The sequence below is a fragment of the Octopus bimaculoides genome, chromosome 30 (genome assembly GCF_046866305.1).
Source record: "Octopus bimaculoides isolate indiv1 chromosome 30, ASM4686630v1, whole genome shotgun sequence".
NCBI classification, from domain to species: domain Eukaryota; kingdom Metazoa; phylum Mollusca; class Cephalopoda; order Octopoda; family Octopodidae; genus Octopus; species Octopus bimaculoides.
The window spans coordinates 4944374-4968633 of record NC_142957.1 but is presented as its reverse complement, the minus strand read 5'-3'; the positions used below and the strand labels follow the sequence as shown (position 1 = coordinate 4968633).

At 43.1% G+C, this 24260-nt stretch overlaps 2 protein-coding genes across 3 annotated transcripts in view; both read left to right on the top strand.

The window, feature by feature from the left end:
- The first annotated feature begins 584 nt into the window (after nt 1–584).
- LOC128251536 (adenosine receptor A3-like) overlaps nt 585–24260 on the top strand; it is a 187777-nt gene continuing 164101 nt past the window's right edge. Inside the window, exons 1-3 of one of the 2 annotated variants that reach the window (XM_089346374.1) lie at nt 585–2743; nt 9668–9699; nt 10831–13746. In XM_089346374.1, coding sequence (XP_089202500.1) covers nt 10954–11934 — 981 coding nt within the window. In that variant the 5' untranslated portion in view covers nt 585–2743; nt 9668–9699; nt 10831–10953 and the 3' untranslated portion in view covers nt 11935–13746. Of the gene's footprint in view, nt 2744–9667; nt 9700–10830; nt 13747–24260 lie in introns of those variants that run through there. The other variant, XM_089346373.1, reaches the window with a different exon arrangement.
- On the top strand, nt 21588–22364 carry LOC149130162 (uncharacterized). The gene has a single exon (XM_089345854.1). It carries the CDS (start codon nt 21588–21590, stop codon nt 22362–22364), a length of 777 nt encoding a protein of 258 aa, XP_089201980.1.

Sequence of the window (24260 nt, the reverse complement as noted above, 5' to 3'; positions counted from 1 at the left end):
TTGAACTCAGAACATAAAGACAGACGAAATACCGCTAAGCATTTCGCCTGGCGTGCTAATGGTTCTGCCGCCCCTTGACCTCACAAAAAGCACATATTGCCTACAGCAGACCCAAAAGTGTCACTCGGGGCGGACCCTACCACCCCCCGCCTAGCTACGCTAGTGCCCCTCGTGTATATGTGTGTGAGGCTTCTTCAATTTACATCTGCTAAATCCACTCTCAAGGCTTTGGTTTGCCTGAGACTATAGTACAGTCATGGACAAACTGCAGCCCTCGATGCTTTCTGAATGACTAGTATAATTTTACGAGGAAAATAAGGTTTTTCCAAATTTTGTTTGTCTCGTTCCCTTCTCTTTCTCTCTCTCTCTCTCAAAAATGTTGGGGGAAGCTAGTGTCAAAAAGGAATGATTACTCTTTTCTACTCTAGGCACAAGGCCCGAAATTTTGGGGGAGGGACCAGTCGATTACATCGATCCCCAGTGCGTAACTGGTACTTAATTTATCGACCCTGAAAAAGGATGAAAGGCAAAGTCGGCCTCGGCGAAATTTGAACTCAGAACGTAGCGACAGACGAAATATCGCTAACGTTTCTTATTTCTTTATTGCCCACAAGGGGCTAAACACAGAGAGGACAAACAAGGGATTAAGTCGATTACATCGATCCCCAGTGCGTAACTGGTACTTAATTTATCGACCCTAAAAAGGATGAAAGGCAAAGTCGACCTCAGTGGAATTTGAACTCAGAACGTAACAGCAGACGAAATACTGCTAAGCATTTCGCCCGGCGTGCTAACGTTTCTGCCAGCGAGCCAGCTTTGTAAAAAGTTTAAAAAATTAATAAGAAAAAAAAAAGAAAAAAAGAAGGATTATTACACGCCCAACTAACCTCCCATATTAATGCCTGTTGCATTGTGGGTATTATATCCGCCATCTTCAATGTGCCTCAGAGTCAATCTATTACAAACCAAACATTCAAAGGCCTTACAATTAGTATCTCTATTGAGGATACAAAACGAAAGAAAAAAATTAGATTTAATGTTCAATTTCTGATTCCACTACTTAGAATTACTTGTGATAATTCAGCGACTGTAAAGATACGTGCTAATTTTCAAAGTGTGTAAAGTGTCGTCTGTTTTTTTAAAATTTTCCTTTTTGATGTCGAAGTTCATCGTTTCATTAAAAAAAAAAAAACGATTTCTGAAGAAATGAGAAAATACCAGGAAAAGTTGACAAATGGTTATTTATTTGTTGGAGTAAAAAAAATAAACCAATGCGTTTTAATATGCCTTGAATCTCCGCTTCTGAAGAATTTAATATTAAATGGCATTACACTTCAAACATTTGGAATACGATAAATTTAAAGGAGATAGGAGAAAACAAGAAATTGAATCCCTCAAGAAACAGGTCGGCCGTCTAAATACGCTTTTTACGAAGAACCAAATAAGACTCAAGCAAATTGTACATGTTAGCGAAAAAGAGACAAACATTCAAGAAATTATTCCGACGGTGAATTTGTAAAAGAAAGTCTTTTATCAATGGCTGAAATTTTGTGTCCGGAAAAGTTAGGTATGTTTGACAAGATTAGTTTGTCTCACAGCACCATTACAAGACGGGTTGAGGAAATTGCAGCAGATATCGAGGGTACGCTCACAGAAAAAAAAAAAATAATATATAAGACACTTTAGTTTTGTATTTTTCACTGGTTAAGCTCTGACATATCCGATTCGACTCAACTGGCAATTTTCATACATGGTATTGAGTCATTTAATATCGTCAAAGAATTACTGTTCAGTCAATGAAAGACAGTTATGGGATATAAAATTTGTGGAGAAGTGAAGAAAGCAGCCTCGAAGTTGAGTTTCCCACTTGAAAGACTCAGTATAGCATCAGACGGAGCCGTAGCAATGGTTGGGTCTAAGATAAGCTTTCTTGCCAAATTAAAGGAAGAATTAACTTCTTTGAATTTAACAAATAGTAACTTTGTAACGATCCATTGCATAATTCACCAAGAAAATCTATATGCAAAGTCTCTAAAATTTGAGAATGTTATACATATGGTTGTTTCAACCATCAATTTTATAAAATTTCGATCACTTAAGTATTGCCAGTTCGTTGGCTAAGTAAAGGGAAGATGCTTCAACGATTTTACATCCTCAAAGAAATGAAGGGTAACTTTGTTCCCGAGCTGGAAGATCACTGATTTTGTGACCTTGCATTCCTCGTAGATATCACTACACATTTAAATAATTTAAAATTGTAAAAAAAAAAATATCAGTTAATTCATGAGATGTGTTCTCGTATCAAAGCTTTTCAAACAAAACTTCAAATTTGGGATAATCAACTCAGGACTGGTGATGTTTTCCATTTCCCCACACTAGCCATTGACGGATCAACGTCTAGATATGATGATTTTGTTGTAGATTTAATGACCTTAGAGCTAGGGAAGCTGATTTTAATCTTCACGGAAATCCCCTTAATGCTAATGTTTCAGGGTGATGAATTTCTTTGATGCAATTTTATGGAACTCTACCCGAAGAAAACAACCCGAAAGTAATGTGCTTTGCTAGAAGATATTCCACCCTGTTTGGTAGAACGTCTAAATGCGAAGGACTTTTTTTCTCGAATGAAAATAATGGTCGAGATTGACTGATATTCATCTGGAGGACAATTTACGAGTTACAACATCGTAAATACTGAGAAACTTACAGAAAATGTACAACACCAGGCTTCTTATTGAAATTCGTGAGTAAATTATTTCTATTTACATCAATAACAAACGGATGATAAATACAATGTTTTTTTTTTTTTTACTATATTTTGTTAGGCAGTGTATATTTATAAGCATTGCAAGAACAATAGTCCATTTGTGACTTATAAACCAATGTGTAAGATTCTCCCTGCTGTTGCAACAGCCATTAGCAAAAAGTTATGTGGGAGACTTTCAGAGTGACAAACTTTATAAGGCTGTAGGTGGTGAGAGCTCAAAGGTCTTGAGGTTAGTGTGAAGTGTTATGAAAGTGTGTTTGTGGGACACAGACGCTCCACTTGACCCCCCTCCACTCAAACAACATCCGGACACATGTACACACACACACATATATATACTTACACATACATGTGCATGTACATCTCTGGCAGAGAAAAAAAAAGGAAAAGAAATATACAAATTTTCTATACGAAAGAATCACAAATGAAAACTCCTACTGACTGTGAGAATGGTGTTGTTGTATTTTTGTTGTTTAGCCCAAGGCCAGTCCTGATCCAGTTCACCTATGATCAGAGTTATGACCATCCTGTCTTTTATTCAGACATAGTGTATCTAGGACTACATTATCTAATGTGTCCTCCCTAGCACTTTTTGTTTAGCCCAAGGTCAGCCCTGTTGGGGCTGGTCCAGTAGATCTATGTCCAAAGGTGCTCCAGCTGTGACCATCCTGTCTTTTATTCAGACATAGTGTATCTAGGACTACATTATCTAATGTGTCCTCCCTAGCACTTTTTGTTTAGCCCAAGGTCAGCCCTGTTGGGGCTGGTCCAGTAGATCTATGTCCAAAGGTGCTCCAGCTGTGACCATCCTGTCTTTTATTCAGACATAGTGTATCTTGGACTACATTATCTAATGTGTCCTCCCTGGCACTTTTTGTTTAGCCCAAGGTCAGCGCTGTTGTGGCTGGTCCAGTAGATCTATGTCCAAAGGTGCTCCGGCTGTGAGCATCCTGTCTTTTATTCTGACATAGTGTATCTAAGACTACATTATCTAATGTGTCCTCCGTAGCACTTTTTGTTCAGCCCAAGGTCAGCCCTATTGGGGCTGGTCCATTAGATCTATGTCCAAAGGTGCTCCGGCTGTGACCATCCTGTCTTTTATTCAGACATAGTGTATCTAGGACTACATTATCTAATGTGTCCTCCCTAGCAGTTTCTGTCTACCAAATCCACTCACAAGGCTTTGGTCGGCCCGAGGCTATAGTAGAAGAGACTTGCCCAAGATGCCACGCAGTGGGACTTAACCCAGAACCATGTGGCTGGTAAGCAACCTACTTTATTTCATTTCAATTTGCCATAAAGGCAGTACACAGAGAGTAGCTACGGGCTGGACAAAAACATTAATGAGATGAAATGGATGATAAATATGATGGTATAATGAGAGAAGGCAAAAGTCGCCCGCCGAACTTTGCTTCTCTATAACACTGTTCTTTATAAAATTAAATTTTCACATTGAGGCTATGAACCTCGTACATAAAAAGTCATAAATTAAGGCATTTGCCTCTTACGATTTTTCATTACACAATATGAGGCACTCGTCCTCTTAGGTTTTTTTCGCCCGATATAGCCTTCGCTTCTCTCAAGCAAAACGATGGGTCTGGGTCGGGCCACTTTTCAATACTGAATTCGCCGAGGGGGAAGGAATTCACCAACGCACTTAAGTGCCTACTCGACACGACCGCCGCAGACACCTGCGGAGGCCAGTCCGGATCCTTAGTACAGTTGAGGACTCTCTCTGACGCTTCCTTTTATTCACAAATTTCTGCAGGGCCCCTCCCTCTCGGAATAAGATTAGCCGATCCTTTTCCTCACAGGGTGAGCCCACAGCTTCTACTGTCGGCGGCACAATTCCCGCCGACCTGCTTTCCTCCGTTGGTGGCACAATTCCCACCAATGGAGTGTCGGGACACGCCGACGGTGCACTATCGAGCACCGGCCGTGCCTCGTTCTTTTTTTTCGTTTTCTTTGGGGCCACTGGAGTAGGGCGTACTTCCGCCTTTGCTGCAAGGTCCTCCTCCTCCCCCACGATTTTCGGTGGCCAACCATTGTTGCCCACCTTCTTCCCTTTTTTTCCTTTTTTCGAGGAGGTTTCCACCTCCTCGACTTCCTCCGTCTCTCCCTCCACTGGGGGAGCGGGGGTAACAACATTTGTTAACTGTTCCAGGACCTTACTCTGGTCTTGGGGACAATCTTTCTTGATATGAATGGGCTTCAGACACCGGTGGCACTTGGGTTTACGTCCCTCAAGAATTACCGGATATTTCTGGCCGGCCATCCTCAAAAAATCCGAAAATAACAGATACCTGGCTGATTGGGTCCACAGGGTCAAAACCGCTTTTGCCCCAACCCAATCAGCTGTAGGTAACAGTTTCACATTTAAGAGCTTGGCTCCACTTCTCCCCAGCCCCCGTTGGATAGTATCCTCTATCCAATCAGGTTCTATACCGGGTGGCAGCCCACAGATCCAAGCCCTAGTTACTTTCTTCCCACAGTATGTGGGAAGAAACAGAATTTTTTCCCCTTCTAAAGGCTGGCTCGCAAACTTGCGAACCACCTCAGGGGTGTCAAATAGCAACCAAACCGTCGCGTATTTTACACCCCTTGCCATAAACTTAATAGTTGGCGGATATTCTGCTAACTCTTTTTCAATTTCCACTTTGGGAAAGACCGTAATGGTGTCGAGTAACCTAGCGTAGGTCCGCAACACCACCGTTCTTTCCCTGAAATCATTTAACCACTTCTTGTGTGGGATAATCTCCCACTCCACAGCAGTAGCCTTATTTTTCTTTATGTTCTCTGCCATGATAAAAATGTCCACATAAAAATTAAACAACGAAAATTTTAAAAACAGGCAAAAAGAGAAAAGTTTAAAAAAGCGGAAGAAATAAAATAAACAGTTCGTACTAAAAACAGTTCATAAAAGAAGGAGAAAGGAAATACAACAGTTCAGAAAGAATAAATAAAATATAAAGTTCCAGGCAGAATAACAAATTTTGAGGCCACAACGGTACTCCGGCCCGATTTGATCCCGGCTCTGCTGCAGTCGTCACTTTGCTGGTAAAAATGAAATCCTTTGCGTAGTTCCACGTGCTGTAGTTCAAAGCAAGAGGAAGACTTTTCTTTAAATCTATTAGCTTTCAAAACTTGGTCTGAAAACAATAAATTCCTTCTCTGTTTTAAACAAAGTTCACAATATTCATTTGTAGTTCTCAATTCACGGCTTGAAAACAACAAACCTTTAGAAACTAAGTTCACAATTTTTGGAGGCGTATTACCTCCAAAACACTCTTCTCACCGCTAAGTGAGACTTTAAGTACACCCACAGGCAGACAAATGCGTGGAATTCAGTGGAGACTCCTTGCTCGACATAAATATAAATAAACACGAGCAACAAACCCCCACTAAATCCCCAAAAACACAAAAGTCTTACCTGTAGTTGCACGTCAAAATTCACGACCCTGGCATTCAGCAGAGCGACAAGAAAAAACATGTCCTTCCGGTAAGCAACCTACTTACCACACAGCCACTCACGCACACACACACACACACACATACATATACATACATATCTATCTATCTATCTATATATATATATATATATATATATATATATATATATTTTTCGTTTTTGTTTCAATCATTTGACTGTGTCCATGCTGGAGCACCACCTTTAGTCAAACAAACTGACTCTAAGACTTATTCTTTGTAAGCCTAGTACTTTTTCTATCAGTCTCTTTTGCTGAACTGCTAACTTACAGGTACATAAACACACCAATATCGGTAGTCAAGCGACGGTGGGGGGACAAACACAGACACACAAGCATACATGTATATATATATATAAATATATATATATAAATATATATACTTCTATATGAAGTGCTTCTTTCAGTTTCCATCTACCAAATCTATTCACAAGTCTTTGGTCAGCCAGAGCGTATAGTAGAAGACACTTGCCCAAGGTGCCACATAGTGAGACTGAATCCAGAAGCATGTGGTTGGGAAGCAAGCTTATTACCACACAGCTACACCAGTTTATCTATCTATTTATCTATATATATATCTGTCTGTCTGTCAGTCTGTCGATCTATCTATCTATATATATATTTATATATATACATACATACATGCATATATATTTGTGTATATATATGTCGTCGTCGTTTAACGTCCGCTTTCCATGCTAGCATGGGTTGGACGATTTGACTGAGGACTGGTGAAACCAGATGGCTACACCAGGCTCCAATCTGATTTGGCAGAGTTTCTACAGCTGGATGCCCTTCCTAACGCCAACCACTCAGATAGTGTAGTGGGTGCTTTTACGTGTCACCCGCACTAAGGCTAGTCAGGCGGTACTGGCAACGGCCACGCTCAAAATAGTGCATTTCATGTGCCACCCGCACAAAAAAAAAAAAACATGAGCCAGTCCAGGGGAACCAGCAACGATCTCGCACTCTCTCTCTATATATATATGTATATATATGTGCGCGCACACATACACACACACACACACCAAGTGAGATCGTTGCCAGTGCCCCTGGACTGGCTCTTGTGTGGGTGGCACATGAGATGTACCATTTTGAGAGTGGCCGTTGCCAGTACTGCCTGACTGGCATTTGTGCCGGTGGCATGTAAAAGCACCCACTACACTCTCTGAGTGGTTGGCGTTAGGAAGGGCATCCAGCTGTAGAAACTCTGCCAGATCGGATTGGAGCCTGGTGTTGCCAGGGGTAAGAGCTCTCTAAACTTTGCCCAGGCTCTTCTTATTCTAGCAGCTACACTTTCAGCGCACCCACCCCCTCTACTAATTTGGTCAGCCAGATAGCGGAAGCTATCAACTACCTCTAGTTTCTCTCTCTGGAATGGGATAGAAGTTGTTTCCTCTTTGTTTACAAGGTTTATTGCACCTGAACATCTGCCACATACAAAAACTAACTTCCTAGTTAACCTGCCTTTGATATTGCTGCACCTCTTATGTGTCCATAGGTTGCACCGGGTACATCTTATAGAGTTACTACCTACTCCTTTTCTACATACTGAGCAGGGCCATCTACCTGAAGGGGTTTGTGTTTTATCTACCTTCCTATCATAGAGCAACATGAGAAGGGCATGCGTCCACCTGAAATATTCAAGTTAGGGAAAACCCTCAAAATTAACAGAATGTTGATAAAAAGGATGATTGATCGTTACCAGGAAACTTCTTCGATGAAAGATAGACAAAGATCAGGCCATCCCCGCACCTCCAGAACAACTAAACTCATCAAAAATGTTAGGGAAAAAATCAGACGAAATCCAAGAAGATCCATGAGGAGAATGGCAAAAGAAGAACAAACATCGCCAAGGACTACGCGGAGGATATGCAAAAGAGACTTAAAGTTGTCACAAGATGGGGCGACGAGCCACACGTCTCGATTAACACAACAGTGGTGTAGAGACAACTGGCCATCCTGGATCAGCAAAGAAGAATGGCCTCCCTCATCACCTGATCTTAACGCTCTTGATTATTGTTTGTGTTCAATTCTGGAGAATGAAGCCTGCTCTACTCCTTGCCAAAATATTGGAGCTCTAAAGAAAAAATTGACCAAGTGCTGTGTTAAAATACCCTTAGATGTTGTGCTTGCTGCTATAGATGACTTCCCAAAAAGACTTCGTAGTGTTGTGAAGGCACGAGGTAAGCATTTTGAATAAAAGTTGCACCATATTGTTCCTTGGGCATTTGCAAGGCATATTTTGTAATAGTGGGTTGTTAAATAAATTTTTGTCGGGATAAATCTGTGTTTTATTTTGTAACAGTATTTATGCCCCACCCTGTAAAAGCCTAGCGTTTCTTCTATGGTTCTCTGGGGACGTAAACAGACCAACACCGGTTGTCGCGCGATGGTGGGGTGGGACACAAACATACATACACGCACACACACGACGGGCTTCTTTCATTTTCTGTCTACCAAATCCACTCGCAAGGCTTTGGTTGACCCAGGGCTATAGCAGAAGACACTTGTCCAAGGTGCCATGCAATAGGACTGAACCCAGAACCGCCACTCCTGCGCCTATGTATTTTGAATTTAGTTCACGGACTCCCAGGGGACTACCAGGGGTCGGCAGATCCCAGATTGGGAACCAATTGTTTAGTCATATGTAGTAAACACGCGCACATATACACAAACATGCATACACACACATACGCTCCCTGTCTGTCTGTCTCTGTCACACAAACACACACATTCACAATTACGATCCACTCTCTCCCTTTCTCTTGTGTGTCTGCTTAACACACACACACATACAGTGAGTCACCCGTTCAATTACTTACACACACACACACAGTCGCACACACGCATTGACGCAAACACACACATGAACACACGCATTCACACAAACCCACATACACGAACATGAACGCACGCCTTCACACATACACGCACACGTTAGCTATGACAGAGTTGTCTCCCTTAGACCACAAATCGTTCTCTGACAAACTCCCATAATATATTCGATGTGTTTTGCCTGAAACCGTAAGGTCGCCATTTTGGCGATCTTAATGGCGACCTTACGAATAATATTTTTCATTTTCAACCTCGTATATCGTACGAACCAGGGATTTTGACCATTAAATTTTGTAGACAAAATGCAAATTTATACTCAAGGATTTACGGGAGACAGACAGACAGAAAGATAAATAAATAGATAAATAGATAGATATATAGGTGGACAAATAGATGGATAGAGAGAGAGAGAGAGAGAGGGAGAGACAGACAGTGGGTGGGGACAAACACATACAAAGACACACACACATACACACACAGATATGCGCGAGCGCGCATTTCTTTTTTTTATTTTTGTTTTTTCCCAGCAAAGTTGTTTTACACTAATTTTTTTATTTCGTTTTTGATAACAAACAAGATGAAGACACTTATCCATCCATTGAAAATAATGTACGTAATTCCTCATTTCAAAAATATAGAATAATATTTGTCTTTTGCTATGTTCCCAACACCATTTTAATATCCCAATTGTCTTTTATTGTTCTCAATACCATCTGAATACATCATCATCATCGTCGTCGTTTAACGTCCGCTTTCCATGCTAGCATGGGTTGGACGATTTGACTGAGGACTGGTGAAACCGGATGGCAACACCAGGCTCCAATCCGATCTGGCAGAGTTTCTACAGCTGGATGCCCTTCCTAACGCCAACCACTCAGAGAGTGTAGTGGGTGCTTTTACATGCCACCGGCACAAATGCTAGTCAGGCAGTAATGGCAACGGCCGCTCTCAAAATGGTACATCTCATGTGCCACCCGCACAAGAGCCAGTCCAGGGGCACTGGCAACGATCTCACTTGGCTTGCCGGGTCTTCTCACGCACAGCACATTTCCAAAGGTCTCGGTCAGTAGTCATCGCCTCGGTGAGGCCCAATGTTCGAAGGTCATGCCTCACCACCTCAGCCCAGGTCTTCCTGGGCCTACCTCTTCCACGGGTTCCCTCAACTGTTAGGGTGTGGCACTTTTTCACGCAGCTATCCTCATCCATTCTCACCACATGTCCATACCAGCGCAATCGTCTCTCTTGCACACCTCAACTGATGCTTCTAATGTTCAGCTTTTCTCTCAAAATACTTACACTCTGACGGGTATACACACTGACATTACACATCCAGCGGAGCATACTGGCTTCATTCCTTGCGAGCTTACGCATGTCCTCAGCAGTTACAGCCCATGTTTCACTGCCATGTAGCATGGCTGTTCGTACACATGCGTCATACAGTCTGCTTTTTACTCTGAGTGAGAGTCCCTTTGTCACCAGCAGAGGTAAGAGCTCTCTAAACTTTGCCCAGGCTATTCTTATTCTAGCAGCTACACTTTCAGCGCACCCACCCCCACTACTAACTTGGTCAGCCAGATAGCGGAAGCTATCAACTACCTCTAGTTTTTCTCCCTGGAATGGGATAGAAGTTGTTTCCTCTTTGTTTACAATGTTTATTGCACCTGAACATCTGCCACATACAAAAACTAACTTCCTAGTGAACCTGCCTTTGATATTGCTGCACCTCTTATGTGTCCATAGGTTGCACCGGGTACATCTTATAGAGTTACTACCTACTCCTTTTCTACATACTGAGCAGGGCCATCTACCTGAAGGGGTTTGTGTTTTATCTACCTTCCTATCATAGAGCAACATGAGAAGGGCATGCGTCCACCTGAAATATTCAAGTTAGGGAAAAACCTCAAAATTAACAGAATGTTGATAAAAAGGACGATTGATCGTTACCAGGAAACTTCTTCGATGAAAGATAGACAAAGATCAGGCCATCCCCGCACCTCCAGAACACCTAAACTCATCAAAAATGTTAGGGAAAAAATCAGACGAAATCCAAGAAGATCCATGAGGAGATTGGTAAAAGAAGAACAAACATCGCCAAGGACTACGCGGAGGATATGCAAAAGAGACCTAAAGTTGTCACCCTATAAACTCCAAAAGAGACAGCTTCCCTCCACGCCCACAATTGAAAAGAGACTCAGCAGAAGCAGACTCTTGTTGAACCGTATTAAAGATGGCACGCTCCATAACATCTTTAGTGATGAAAAGTTATTCTCAGTTCAACAGTCTCACAATCATCAAAATGACCGAATCCTTGCTAATAGTATTGAGGCAATATCTGGTAATGCCGGAAAGGTTTTCAGAACCCATAAACCAGCATCACTGATGGTCTGGACAGCCATTTCTGAAAGAGGGAAAACTCCACTTGTTTTTGTCCCTCAAGGAATCAAGATAAACAAAGAACGGTACATCGAGGACATTCTGGAAGGCGCGTTGATACCATGGTGCAATTCGGTGTACGGTGATGAAGTTTGGACTTTCCAACAAGATGGGGCGACGAGCCACAAGTCTCGATTAACACAACAGTGGTGTAGAGACAACTGGCCATCCTGGATCAGCAAAGAAGAATGGCCTCCCTCATCACCTGATCTTAACGCTCTTGATTATTGTTTGTGTTCAATTCTGGAGAATGAAGCCTGCTCTACTCCTTGCCAAAATATTGGAGCTCTAAAGAAAAAATTGACCAAGTGCTGTGTTAAAATACCCTTAGATGTTGTGCTTGCTGCTATAGATGACTTCCCAAAAAGACTTCGTAGTGTTGTGAAGGCACGAGGTAAGCATTTTGAATAAAAGTTGCACCATATTGTTCCTTGGGCATTTGCAAGGCATATTTTGTAATAGTGGGTTGTTAAATAAATTTTTGTCGGGATAAATCTGTGTTTTATTTTGTAACAGTATTTATGCCCCACCCTGTAAAAGCCTAGCGTTTCTTCTATGGTTCTCTGGGGACGTAAACAGACCAACACCGGTTGTCGCGCGATGGTGGGGTGGGACACAAACATACATACACGCACACACACGACGGGCTTCTTTCATTTTCTGTCTACCAAATCCACTCGCAAGGCTTTGGTTGACCCAGGGCTATAGCAGAAGACACTTGTCCAAGGTGCCATGCAATAGGACTGAACCCAGAACCGCCACTCCTGCGCCTATGTATTTTGAATTTAGTTCACGGACTCCCAGGGGACTACCAGGGGTCGGCAGATCCCAGATTGGGAACCAATTGTTTAGTCATATGTAGTAAACACGCGCACATATACACAAACATGCATACACACACATACGCTCCCTGTCTGTCTGTCTCTGTCACACAAACACACACATTCACAATTACGATCCACTCTCTCCCTTTCTCTTGTGTGTCTGCTTAACACACACACACATACAGTGAGTCACCCGTTCAATTACTTACACACACACACACAGGCGCACACACGCATTGACGCAAACACACACATGAACACACGCATTCACACAAACCCACATACACGAACATGAACGCACGCCTTCACACATACACGCACACGCACACGTTAGCTATGACAGAGTTGTCTCCCTTAGACCACAAATCGTTCTCTGACAAACTCCCATAATATATTCGATGTGTTTTGCCTGAAACCGTAAGGTCGCCATTTTGGCGATCTTAATGGCGACCTTACGAATAATATTTTTCATTTTCAACCTCGTATATCGTACGAACCAGGGATTTTGACCATTAAATTTTGTAGACAAAATGCAAATTTATACTCAAGGATTTACGGGAGACAGACAGACAGAAAGATAAATAAATAGATAAATAGATAGATATATAGGTGGACAAATAGATGGATAGAGAGAGAGAGAGAGAGAGGGAGAGACAGACAGTGGGTGGGGACAAACACATACAAAGACACACACACATACACACACAGATATGCGCGAGCGCGCATTTCTTTTTTTTATTTTTGTTTTTTCCCAGCAAAGTTGTTTTACACTAATTTTTTTATTTCGTTTTTGATAACAAACAAGATGAAGACACTTATCCATCCATTGAAAATAATGTACGTAATTCCTCATCTCAAAAATATAGAATAATATTTGTCTTTTGCTATGTTCCCAACACCATTTTAATATCCCAATTGTCTTTTATTGTTCTCAATACCATCTGAATACATCATCATCATCGTCATCGTTTAACGTCCGCTTTCCATGCTAGCATGGGTTGGACGATTTGACTGAGGACTGGTGAAACCGGATGGCAACACCAGGCTCCAATCCGATCTGGCAGAGTTTCTACAGCCGGATGCCCTTCCTAACGCCAACCACTCAGAGAGTGTAGTGGGTGCTTTTACATGCCACCGGCACAAATGCCAGTCAGGCAGTACTGGCAACGGCCACTCTCAAAATGGTACATCTCATGTGCCACCCGCACAAAAGCCAGTCCAGGGGCACTGGCAACGATCTCACTTGGCTTGCCGGGTCTTCTCACGCACAGCACATTTCTAAAAGTCTCGGTCAGTAGTCATCGCCTCGGTGAGGCCCAATGTCAGAAGGTCATGCCTCACCACCTCAGCCCAGGTCTTCCTGGGCCTACCTCTTCCACGGGTTCCCTCAACTGTTAGGGTGTGGCACTTTTTCACGCAGCTATCCTCATCCATTCTCACCACATGTCCATACCAGCGCAATCGTCACTCTTGCACACCTCAACTGATGCTTCTAATGTTCAGCTTTTCTCTCAAGATACTTACACTCTGACGGGTATGCACACTGACATTACACATCCAGCGGAGCATACTGGCTTCATTCTTTGCGAGCTTACGCATGTCCTCAGCAGTTACAGCCCATGTTTCACTGCCATGTAGCATGGCTGTTCGTACACATGCGTCATACAGTCTGCCTTTTACTGTGAGTGAGAGTCCCTTTGTCGCCAGCAGAGGTAAGAGCTCTCTAAACTTTGCCCAGGCTATTCTTATTCTAGCAGCTACACTTTCAGCGCACCCACCCCCACTACTAACTTGGTCAGCCAGATAGCGGAAGCTATCAACTACCTCTAGTTTTTCTCCCTGGAATGGGATAGAAGTTGTTTCCTCTTTGTTTACAATGTTTATTGCACCTGAACATCTGCCACATACAAAAACTAACTTCCTAGTTAACCTGCCTTTGATATTGCTGCACCTCTTATGTGTCCATAGGTTGCACCGGGTACATCTTATAGAGTTACTACCTACTCCTTTTCTACATACTGAGCAGGGCCATCTACCTGAAGGGGTTTGTGTTTTATCTACCTTCCTATCATAGAGCAACATGAGAAGGGCATGCGTCCACCTGAAATATTCAAGTTAGGAAAAAACCTCAAAATTAACAGAATGTTGATAAAAAGGACGATTGATCGTTACCAGGAAACTTCTTCGATGAAAGATAGACAAAGATCAGGCCATCCCCGCACCTCCAGAACACCTAAACTCATCAAAAATGTTAGGGAAAAAAATCAGACGAAATCCAAGAAGATCCATGTGGAGAATGGCAAAAGAAGAACAAACATCGCCAAGGACTACGCGGAGGATATGCAAAAGAGACCTAAAGTTGTCACCCTATAAACTCCAAAAGAGACAGCTTCCCTCCACGCACACAATTGAAAAGAGACTCAGCAGAAGCAGACTCTTGTTGAACCGTATTAAAGATGGCACGCTCCGTAACATCTTTAGTGATGAAAAGTTATTCTCAGTTCAACAGTCTCACAATCATCAAAATGACCGAATCCTTGCTAATAGTATTGAGGCAATATCTGGCAATGCAGGAAAGGTTTTCAGAACCCATAAACCAGCATCAGTGATGGTCTGGACAGCCATTTCTGAAAGAGGGAAAACTCCACTTGTTTTTGTCCCTCAAGGAATCAAGATAAACAAAGAACGGTACATCGAGGACATTCTGGAAGGCGCGTTGATACCATGGTGCAATTCGGTGTACGGTGATGAAGTTTGGACTTTCCAACAAGATGGGGCGACGAGCCACACGTCTCGATTAACACAACAGTGGTGTAGAGACAACTGGCCATCCTGGATCAGGAAAGAAGAATGGCCTCCCTCATCACCTGATCTTAACGCTCTTGATTATTGTTTGTGGTCAATTCTGGAGAATGAAGCCTGCTCTACTCCTTGCCAAAATATTGGAGCTCTAAAGAAAAAATTAACCAAGTGCTGGGTTAAAATACCCTTAGATGTTGTGCTTGCTGCTATAGATGACTTCCCAAAAAGATTTCGTAGTGTTGTGAAGGCACGAGGTAAGCATTTTGAATAAAAGTTACACCATATTGTTCCTTGGGCATTTGCAAGGCATATTTTGTAATAGTGGGTTGTTAAATAAATTTTTGTCGGGATAAATCTGTGTTTTATTTTGTAACAGTATTTATGCCCCACCCTGTAAAAGCCTAGCGTTTCTTCTATGGTTCTCTGGGGACGTAAACAGACCAACACCGGTTGTCGCGCGATGGTGGGGTGGGACACAAACATACACACACGCACACACACGACGGGCTTCTTTCATTTTCTGTCTACCAAATCCACTCGCAAGGCTTTGGTTGACCCAGGGCTATAGCAGAAGACACTTGTCCAAGGTGCCATGCAATAGGACTGAACCCAGAACCGCCACTTCTGCGCCTATGTATTTTGAATTTAGTTCACGGACTCCCAGGGGACTACCAGGGGTCGGCGGATCCCAGATTGGGAACCAATTGTTTAGTCATATGTAGTAAACACGCGCACATATACACAAACATGCATACACACACATACGCTCCCTGTCTGTCTGTCTCTGTCACACAAACGCACACATTCACAATTACGATCCACTCTCTCCCTTTCTCTTCTGTGTCTGCTAAACACACACACACATACAGTGAGTCACCCGTTCAATTACTTACACACACACAGGCGCACACACGCATTGACGCAAACACACACATGAACACACGCATTCACACAAACCCACATACACGAACATGAACGCACGCCTTCACACATACACGCACACGCACACGTTAGCTATGACAGAGTTGTCTCCCTTAGACCACAAATCGTTCTCTGACAAACTCCAATAATATATTCGATGTGTATTGCCTGAAACCGTAAGGTCGCCATTTTGGCGATCTTAATGGCGACCTTACGAATAATATTTTTCATTTTCAACCTCGTATATCGTACGAACTAGGGATTTTGACCATTAAATTTTGTAGATAAAATGCAGATTTATACTCAAGGATTTATGGGAGACAGACAGAAAGATAAATAAATAGATAAATAGATAGATATATAGGTGGACAAATAGATGGATAGAGAGAGAGAGAGAGGGGGAGAGACAGACAGTGGGTGGGGACAAATACATACAAAGACACACACACATACACACACAGATATGCGCGAGCGCGCATTTCTTTTTTTATTTTTGTTTTTTCCCAGCAAAGTTGTTTTACACTAATTTTTTTATTTCGTTTTTGATAACAAACAAGATGAAGACACTTATCCATCCATTGAAAATAATGTACGTAATTCCTCATCTCAAAAATATAGAATAATATTTGTCTTTTGCTATGTTCCCAACACCATTTTAATATCCCAATTGTCTTTTATTGTTCTCAATACCATCTGAATACATCATCATCATCGTTTAACGTCCGCTTTCCATGCTAGCATGGGTTGGACGATTTGACTGAGGACTGGTGAAACCGGATGGCAACACCAGGCTCCAATCCGATCTGGCAGAGTTTCTACAGCCGGATGCCCTTCCTAACGCCAACCACTCAGAGAGTGTAGTGGGTGCTTTTACATGCCACCGGCACAAATGCCAGTCAGGCAGTACTGGCAACGGCCACTCTCAAAATGGTACATCTCATGTGCCACCCGCACAAAAGCCAGTCCAGGGGCACTGGCAACGATCTCACTTGGCTTGCCGGGTCTTCTCACGCACAGCACATTTCCAAAGGTCTCGGTCAGTAGTCATCGCCTCGGTGAGGCCCAATGTTCGAAGGTCATGCCTCACCACCTCAGCCCAGGTCTTCCTGGGCCTACCTCTTCCACGGGTTCCCTCAACTGTTAGGGTGTGGCACTTTTTCACGCAGCTATCCTCATCCATTCTCACCACATGTCCATACCAGCGCAATCGTCTCTCTTGCACACCACAACTGATGCTTCTAATGTTCAGCTTTTCTCTCAAGATACTTACACTCTGACGGGTATGCACACTGACATTACACATCCAGCGGAGCATACTGGCTTCATTCCTTGCGAGCTTACGCATGTCCTCAGCAGTTACAGCCCATGTTTCACTGCCATGTAGCATGGCTGTTCGTACACATGCGTCATACAGTCTGCTTTTTACTCTGAGTGAGAGTCCCTTTGTCGCCAGCAGAGGTAAGAGCTCTCTAAACTTTGCCCAGGCTATTCTTATTCTTGCAGCTACACTTTCAGCGCACCCACCCCCACTACTAACTTGGTCAGCCAGATAGCGGAAGCTATCAACTACCTCTAGTTTTTCTCCCTGGAATGGGATAGAAGTTGTTTCCTCTTTGTTTACAATGTTTATTGCACCTGAACATCTGCCACATACAAAAACTAACTTCCGAGTTAACCTGCCTTTGATATTGCTGCACCTCTTATGTGTCCATAGGTTGCACCGGGTACATCTTATAGAGTTACTACCTACTCCTTTTCTACATACTGAGCAGGGCCATCTACCTGAAGGGGTTTGTGTTTTATCTACCTTCCTATCATAGAGCAACATGAGAAGGGCATGCGTCCACCTGAAATATTCAAGTTAGGGAAAAACCTCAAAATTAACAGAATGTTGATAAAAAGGACGATTGATCGTTACCAGGAAACTTCTTCGATGAAAGATAGACAAAGATCAGGCCATCCCCGCACCTCCAGAACACCTAAACTCATCAAAAATGTTAGGGAAAAAATCAGACGAAATGCAAGAAGATCCATGAGGAGAATGGCAAAAGAAGAACAAACATCGCCAAGGACTACGCGGAGGATATGCAAAAGAGACTTAAAGTTGTCACCCTATAAACTCCAAAAGAGACAGCTTCCCTCCACGCCCACAATTGAAAAGAGACTCAGCAGAAGCAGACTCTTGTTGAACCGTATTAAAGATGGCACGCTCCGTAACATCTTTAGTGATGAAAAGTTATTCTCAGTTCAACAGTCTCACAATCATCAAAATGACCGAATCCTTGCTAATAGTATTGAGGCAATATCTGGTAATGCCGGAAAGGTTTTCAGAACCCATAAACTAGCATCAGTGATGGTGTGGACAGCCATTTCTGAAAGAGGGAAAACTCCACTTGTTTTTGTCCCTCAAGGAATCAAGATAAACAAAGAACGGTACATCGAGGACATTCTGGAAGGCGCGTTGATACCATGGTGCAATTCGGTGTACGGTGATGAAGTTTGGACTTTCCAACAAGATGGGGCGACGAGCCACACGTCTCGATTAACACAACAGTGGTGTAGAGACAACTGGCCATCCTGGATCAGCAAAGAAGAATGGCCTCCCTCATCACCTGATCTTAACGCTCTTGATTATTGTTTGTGGTCAATTCTGGAGAATGAAGCCTGCTCTACTCCTTGCCAAAATATTGGAGCTCTAAAGAAAAAATTGACCAAGTGCTGGGTTAAAATACCCTTAGATGTTGTGCTTGCTGCTATAGATGACTTCCCAAAAAGACTTTGTAGTGTTGTGAAGGCACGAGGTAAGCATTTTGAATAAAAGTTACACCATATTGTTCCTTGGGCATTTGCAAGGCATATTTTGTAATAGTGGGTTGTTAAATAAATTTTTGTCGGGATAAATCTGTGTTTTATTTTGTAACAGTATTTATGCCCCACCCTGTAAAAGCCTAGCGTTTGTTCTATGGTTCTCTGGGGACGTAAACAGACCAACACCGGTTGTCGCGCGATGGTGGGGTGGGACACAAACATACACACACGCACACACACGACGGGCTTCTTTCATTTTCTGTCTACCAAATCAACTCGCAAGGCTTTGGTTGACCCAGGGCTATAGCAGAAGACACTTGTCCAAGGTGCCATGCAATAGGACTGAACCCAGAACCGCCACTTCTGCGCCTATGTATTTTGAATTTAGTTCACGGACTCCCAGGGGACTACCAGGGGTCGGCAAATCCCAAATTGGGAACCAATTGTTTAGTCATATGTAGTAAACACGCGCACATATACACAAACATGCATACACACACATACGCTCCCTGTCTGTCTGTCTCTGTCACACAAACGCACACATTCACAATTACGATCCACTCTCTCCCTTTCTCTTCTGTGTCTGCTAAACACACACACACATACAGTGAGTCACCCGTTCAATTACTTACACACACACAGGCGCACACACGCATTGACGCAAACACACACATGAACACACGCATTCACACAAACCCACATACACGAACATGAACGCACGCATTCACACATACACGCACACGCACACGTTAGCTATGACAGAGTTGTCTCCCTTAGACCACAAATCGTTCTCTGACAAACTCCCATAATATATTCGATGTGTTTTGCCTGAAACCGTAAGGTCGCCATTTTGGCGATCTTAATGGCGACCTTAGGAATAATATTTTTCATTTTCAACCTCGTATATCGTACGAACTAGGGATTTTGACCATTAAATTTTGTAGATAAAATGCAGATTTATACTCAAGGATTTATGGGAGACAGACAGAAAGATAAATAAATAGATAAATAGATAGATATATAGGTGGACAAATAGATGGATAGAGAGAGAGAGAGAGGGGGAGAGACAGACAGTGGGTGGGGACAAATACATACAAAGACACACACACATACACACACAGATATGCGCGAGCGCGCATTTCTTTTTTTTATTTTTGTTTTTTCCCAGCAAAGTTGTTTTACACTAATTTTTTTATTTCGTTTTTGATAACAAACAAGATGAAGACACTTATCCATCCATTGAAAATAATGTACGTAATTCCTCATCTCAAAAATATAGAATAATATTTGTCTTTTGCTATGTTCCCAACACCATTTTAATATCCCAATTGTCTTTTATTGTTCTCAATACCATCTGAATACATCATCATCATCGTCGGCGTTTAACGTCCGCTTTCCATGCTAGCATGGGTTGGACGATTTGACTGAGGACTGGTGAAACCGGATGGCAACACCAGGCTCCAATCCGATCTGGCAGAGTTTCTACAGCCGGATGCCCTTCCTAACGCCAACCACTCAGAGAGTGTAGTGGGTGCTTTTACATGCCACCGGCACAAATGCCAGTCAGGCAGTACTGGCAACGGCCACTCTCAAAATGGTACATCTCATGTGCCACCCGCACAAGAGCCAGTCCAGGGGCACTGGCAACGATCTCACTTGGCTTGCCGGGTCTTCTCACGCACAGCACATTTCCAAGGGTCTCGGTCAGTAGTCATCGCCTCGGTGAGGCCCAATGTTCGAAGGTCATGCCTCACCACCTCAGCCCAGGTCTTCCTGGGCCTACCTCTTCCACGGGTTCCCTCAACTGTTAGGGTGTGGCACTTTTTCACGCAGCTATCCTCATCCATTCTCACCACATGTCCATACCAGCGCAATCGTCTCTCTTGCACACCTCAACTGATGCTTCTAATGTTCAGCTTTTCTCTCAAGATACTTACACTCTGACGGGTATGCACACTGACATTACACATCCAGCGGAGCATACTGGCTTCATTCCTTGCGAGCTTACGCATGTCCTCAGCAGTTACAGCCCATGTTTCACTGCCATGTAGCATGGCTGTTCGTACACATGCGTCATACAGTCTGCTTTTTACTCTGAGTGAGAGTCCCTTTGTCGCCAGCAGAGGTAAGAGCTCCCTAAACTTTGCCCAGGCTATTCTTATTCTAGCAGCTACACTTTCAGCGCACCCACCCCCACTACTAACTTGGTCAGCCAGATAGCTGAAGCTATCAACTACCTCTAGTTTTTCTCCCTGGAATGGGATAGAAGTTGTTTCCTCTTTGTTTACAATGTTTATTGCACCTGAACATCTGCCACATACAAAAACTAACTTCCTAGTTAACCTGCCTTTGATATTGCTGCACCTCTTATGTGTCCATAGGTTGCACCGGGTACATCTTAAAGAGTTACTACCTACTCCTTTTCTACATACTGAGCAGGGCCATCTACCTGAAGGGGTTTGTGTTTTATCTACCTTCCTATCATAGAGCAACATGAGAAGGGCATGCGTCCACCTGAAATATTCAAGTTAGGAAAAAACCTCAAAATTAACAGAATGTTGATAAAAAGGACGATTGATCGTTACCAGGAAACTTCTTCGATGAAAGATAGACAAAGATCAGGCCATCCCCGCACCTCCAGAACACCTAAACTCATCAAAAATGTTAGGGAAAAAAATCAGACGAAATCCAAGAAGATCCATGAGGAGAATGGCAAAAGAAGAACAAACATCGCCAAGGACTACGCGGAGGATATGCAAAAGAGACCTAAAGTTGTCACCCTATAAACTCCAAAAGAGACAGCTTCCCTCCACGCCCACAATTGAAAAGAGACTCAGCAGAAGCAGACTCTTGTTGAACCGTATTAAAGATGGCACGCTCCGTAACATCTTTAGTGATGAAAAGTTATTCTCAGTTCAACAGTCTCACAATCATCAAAATGACCGAATCCTTGCTAATAGTATTGAGGCAATATCTGGTAATGCCGGAAAGGTTTTCAGAACCCATAAACCAGCATCAGTGATGGTGTGGACAGCCATTTCTGAAAGAGGGAAAACTCCACTTGTTTTTGTCCCTCAAGGAATCAAGATAAACAAAGAACGGTACATCGAGGACATTCTGGAAGGCGCGTTGATACCATGGTGCAATTCGGTGTACGGTGATGAAGTTTGGACTTTCCAACAAGATGGGGCGACGAGCCACACGTCTCGATTAACACAACAGTGGTGTAGAGACAACTGGCCATCCTGGATCAGCAAAGAAGAATGGCCTCCCTCATCACCTGATCTTAACGCTCTTGATTATTGTTTGTGGTCAATTCTGGAGAATGAAGCCTGCTCTACTCCTTGCCAAAATATTGGAGCTCTAAAGAAAAAATTGACCAAGTGCTGGGTTAAAATACCCTTAGATGTTGTGCTTGCTGCTATAGATGACTTCCCAAGAAGACTTTGTAGTGTTGTGAAGGCACGAGGCAAGCATTTTGAATAAAAGTTACACCATATTGTTCCTTGGGCATTTGCAAGGCATATTTTGTAATAGTGGGTTGTTAAATAAATTTTTGTCGGGATAAATCTGTGTTTTATTTTGTAACAGTATTTATGCCCCACCCTGTAAAAGCCTAGCGTTTCTTCTATGGTTCTCTGGGGACGTAAACAGACCAACACCGGTTGTCGCGCGATGGTGGGGTGGGACACAAACATACACACACGCACACACACGACGGGCTTCTTTCATTTTCTGTCTACCAAATCCACTCGCAAGGCTTTGGTTGACCCAGGGCTATAGCAGAAGACACACGTCCAAGGTGCCATGCAATAGGACTGAATCCAGAACCGCCACTTCTGCGCCTATGTATTTTGAATTTAGTTCACGGACTCCCAGGGTTCTACCAGGGGTCGGCAGATCCCAGATTGGGAACCAATTGTTTAGTCATATGTAGTAAACACGCGCACATATACACAAACATGCATACACACACATACGCTCCCTGTCTGTCTGTCTCTGTCACACAAACACACACATTCACAATTACGATCCACTCTCTCCCTTTCTCTTCTGTGTCTGCTTAACACACACACACATACAGTGAGTCACCCGTTCAATTACTTACACACACACACACAGGCGCACACACGCATTGACGCAAACACACACATGAACACACGCATTCACACAAACCCACATACACGAACATGAACGCACGCATTCACACATACACGCACACGCACACGTTAGCAATGACAGAGTTGTCTCCCTTACACCACAAATTGTTCACTTTCCCTCAGACGAAATCTGACAAACTCCCATAATATATTCGATGTGTTTTGCCTGAAACCGTAAGGTCGCCATTTTGGCGATCTTAATGGCGACCTTACGAATAATATTTTTCATTTTCAACCTCGTATATCGTACGAACTAGGGATTTTGACCGTTAAATTTTGTAGATAAAATGCAGATTTATACTCAAGGATTTACAGTAGACAGACAGAAAGATAAATAAATAGATAAATAGATAGATATATAGGTGGACAAATAGATGGATAGATAGAGGGAGAGACAGACAGTGGGTGGGGACAAACACATACAAAGACACACACACAGATATGCGCGAGCGCGCATTTCTTTTTTATATTTTTGTTTTTTCCCAGCAAAGTTGTTTTACACTAATTTTTTTATTTCGTTTTTGATAACAAACAAGATGAAGACACTTATCCATCCATTGAAAATAATGTACGTAATTCCTCATCTCAAAAATATAGAATAATATTTGTCTTTTGCTATGTTCCCAACACCATTTTAATATCCCAATTGTCTTTTATTGTTCTCAATACCATCTGAATACATCATCATCATCATCATCATCGTCTTCGTTTGACGTCCGCTTTCCATGCTAGCATGGGTTGGACGATTTGACTGAGGACTGGTGAAACCGGATGGCAACACCAGGCTCCAATCCGATCTGGCAGAGTTTCTACAGCCGGATGCCCTTCCTAACGCCAACCACTCAGAGAGTGTAGTGGGTGCTTTTACATGCCACCGGCACAAATGCCAGTCAGGCAGTACTGGCAACGGCCACTCTCAAAATGGTACATCTCATGTGCCACCCGCACAAAAGCCAGTCCAGGGGCACTGGCAACGATCTCACTTGGCTTGCCGGGTCTTCTCACGCACAGCACATTTCCAAAGGTCTCGGTCAGTAGTCATCGCCTCGGTGAGGCCCAATGTTCGAAGGTCATGCCTCACCACCTCAGCCCAGGTCTTCCTGGGCCTACCTCTTCCACGGGTTCCCTCAACTGTTAGGGTGTGGCACTTTTTCACGCAGCTATCCTCATCCATTCTCACCACATGTCCATACCAGCGCAATCGTCTCTCTTGCACACCACA

Coding starts and splice junctions, on each gene's coding strand:
- LOC149130162 (XM_089345854.1), top strand. CDS start 21,588: ATGGCAAAAGAAGAACAAACATCGCCAAGGACTACGCGGAGGATATGC.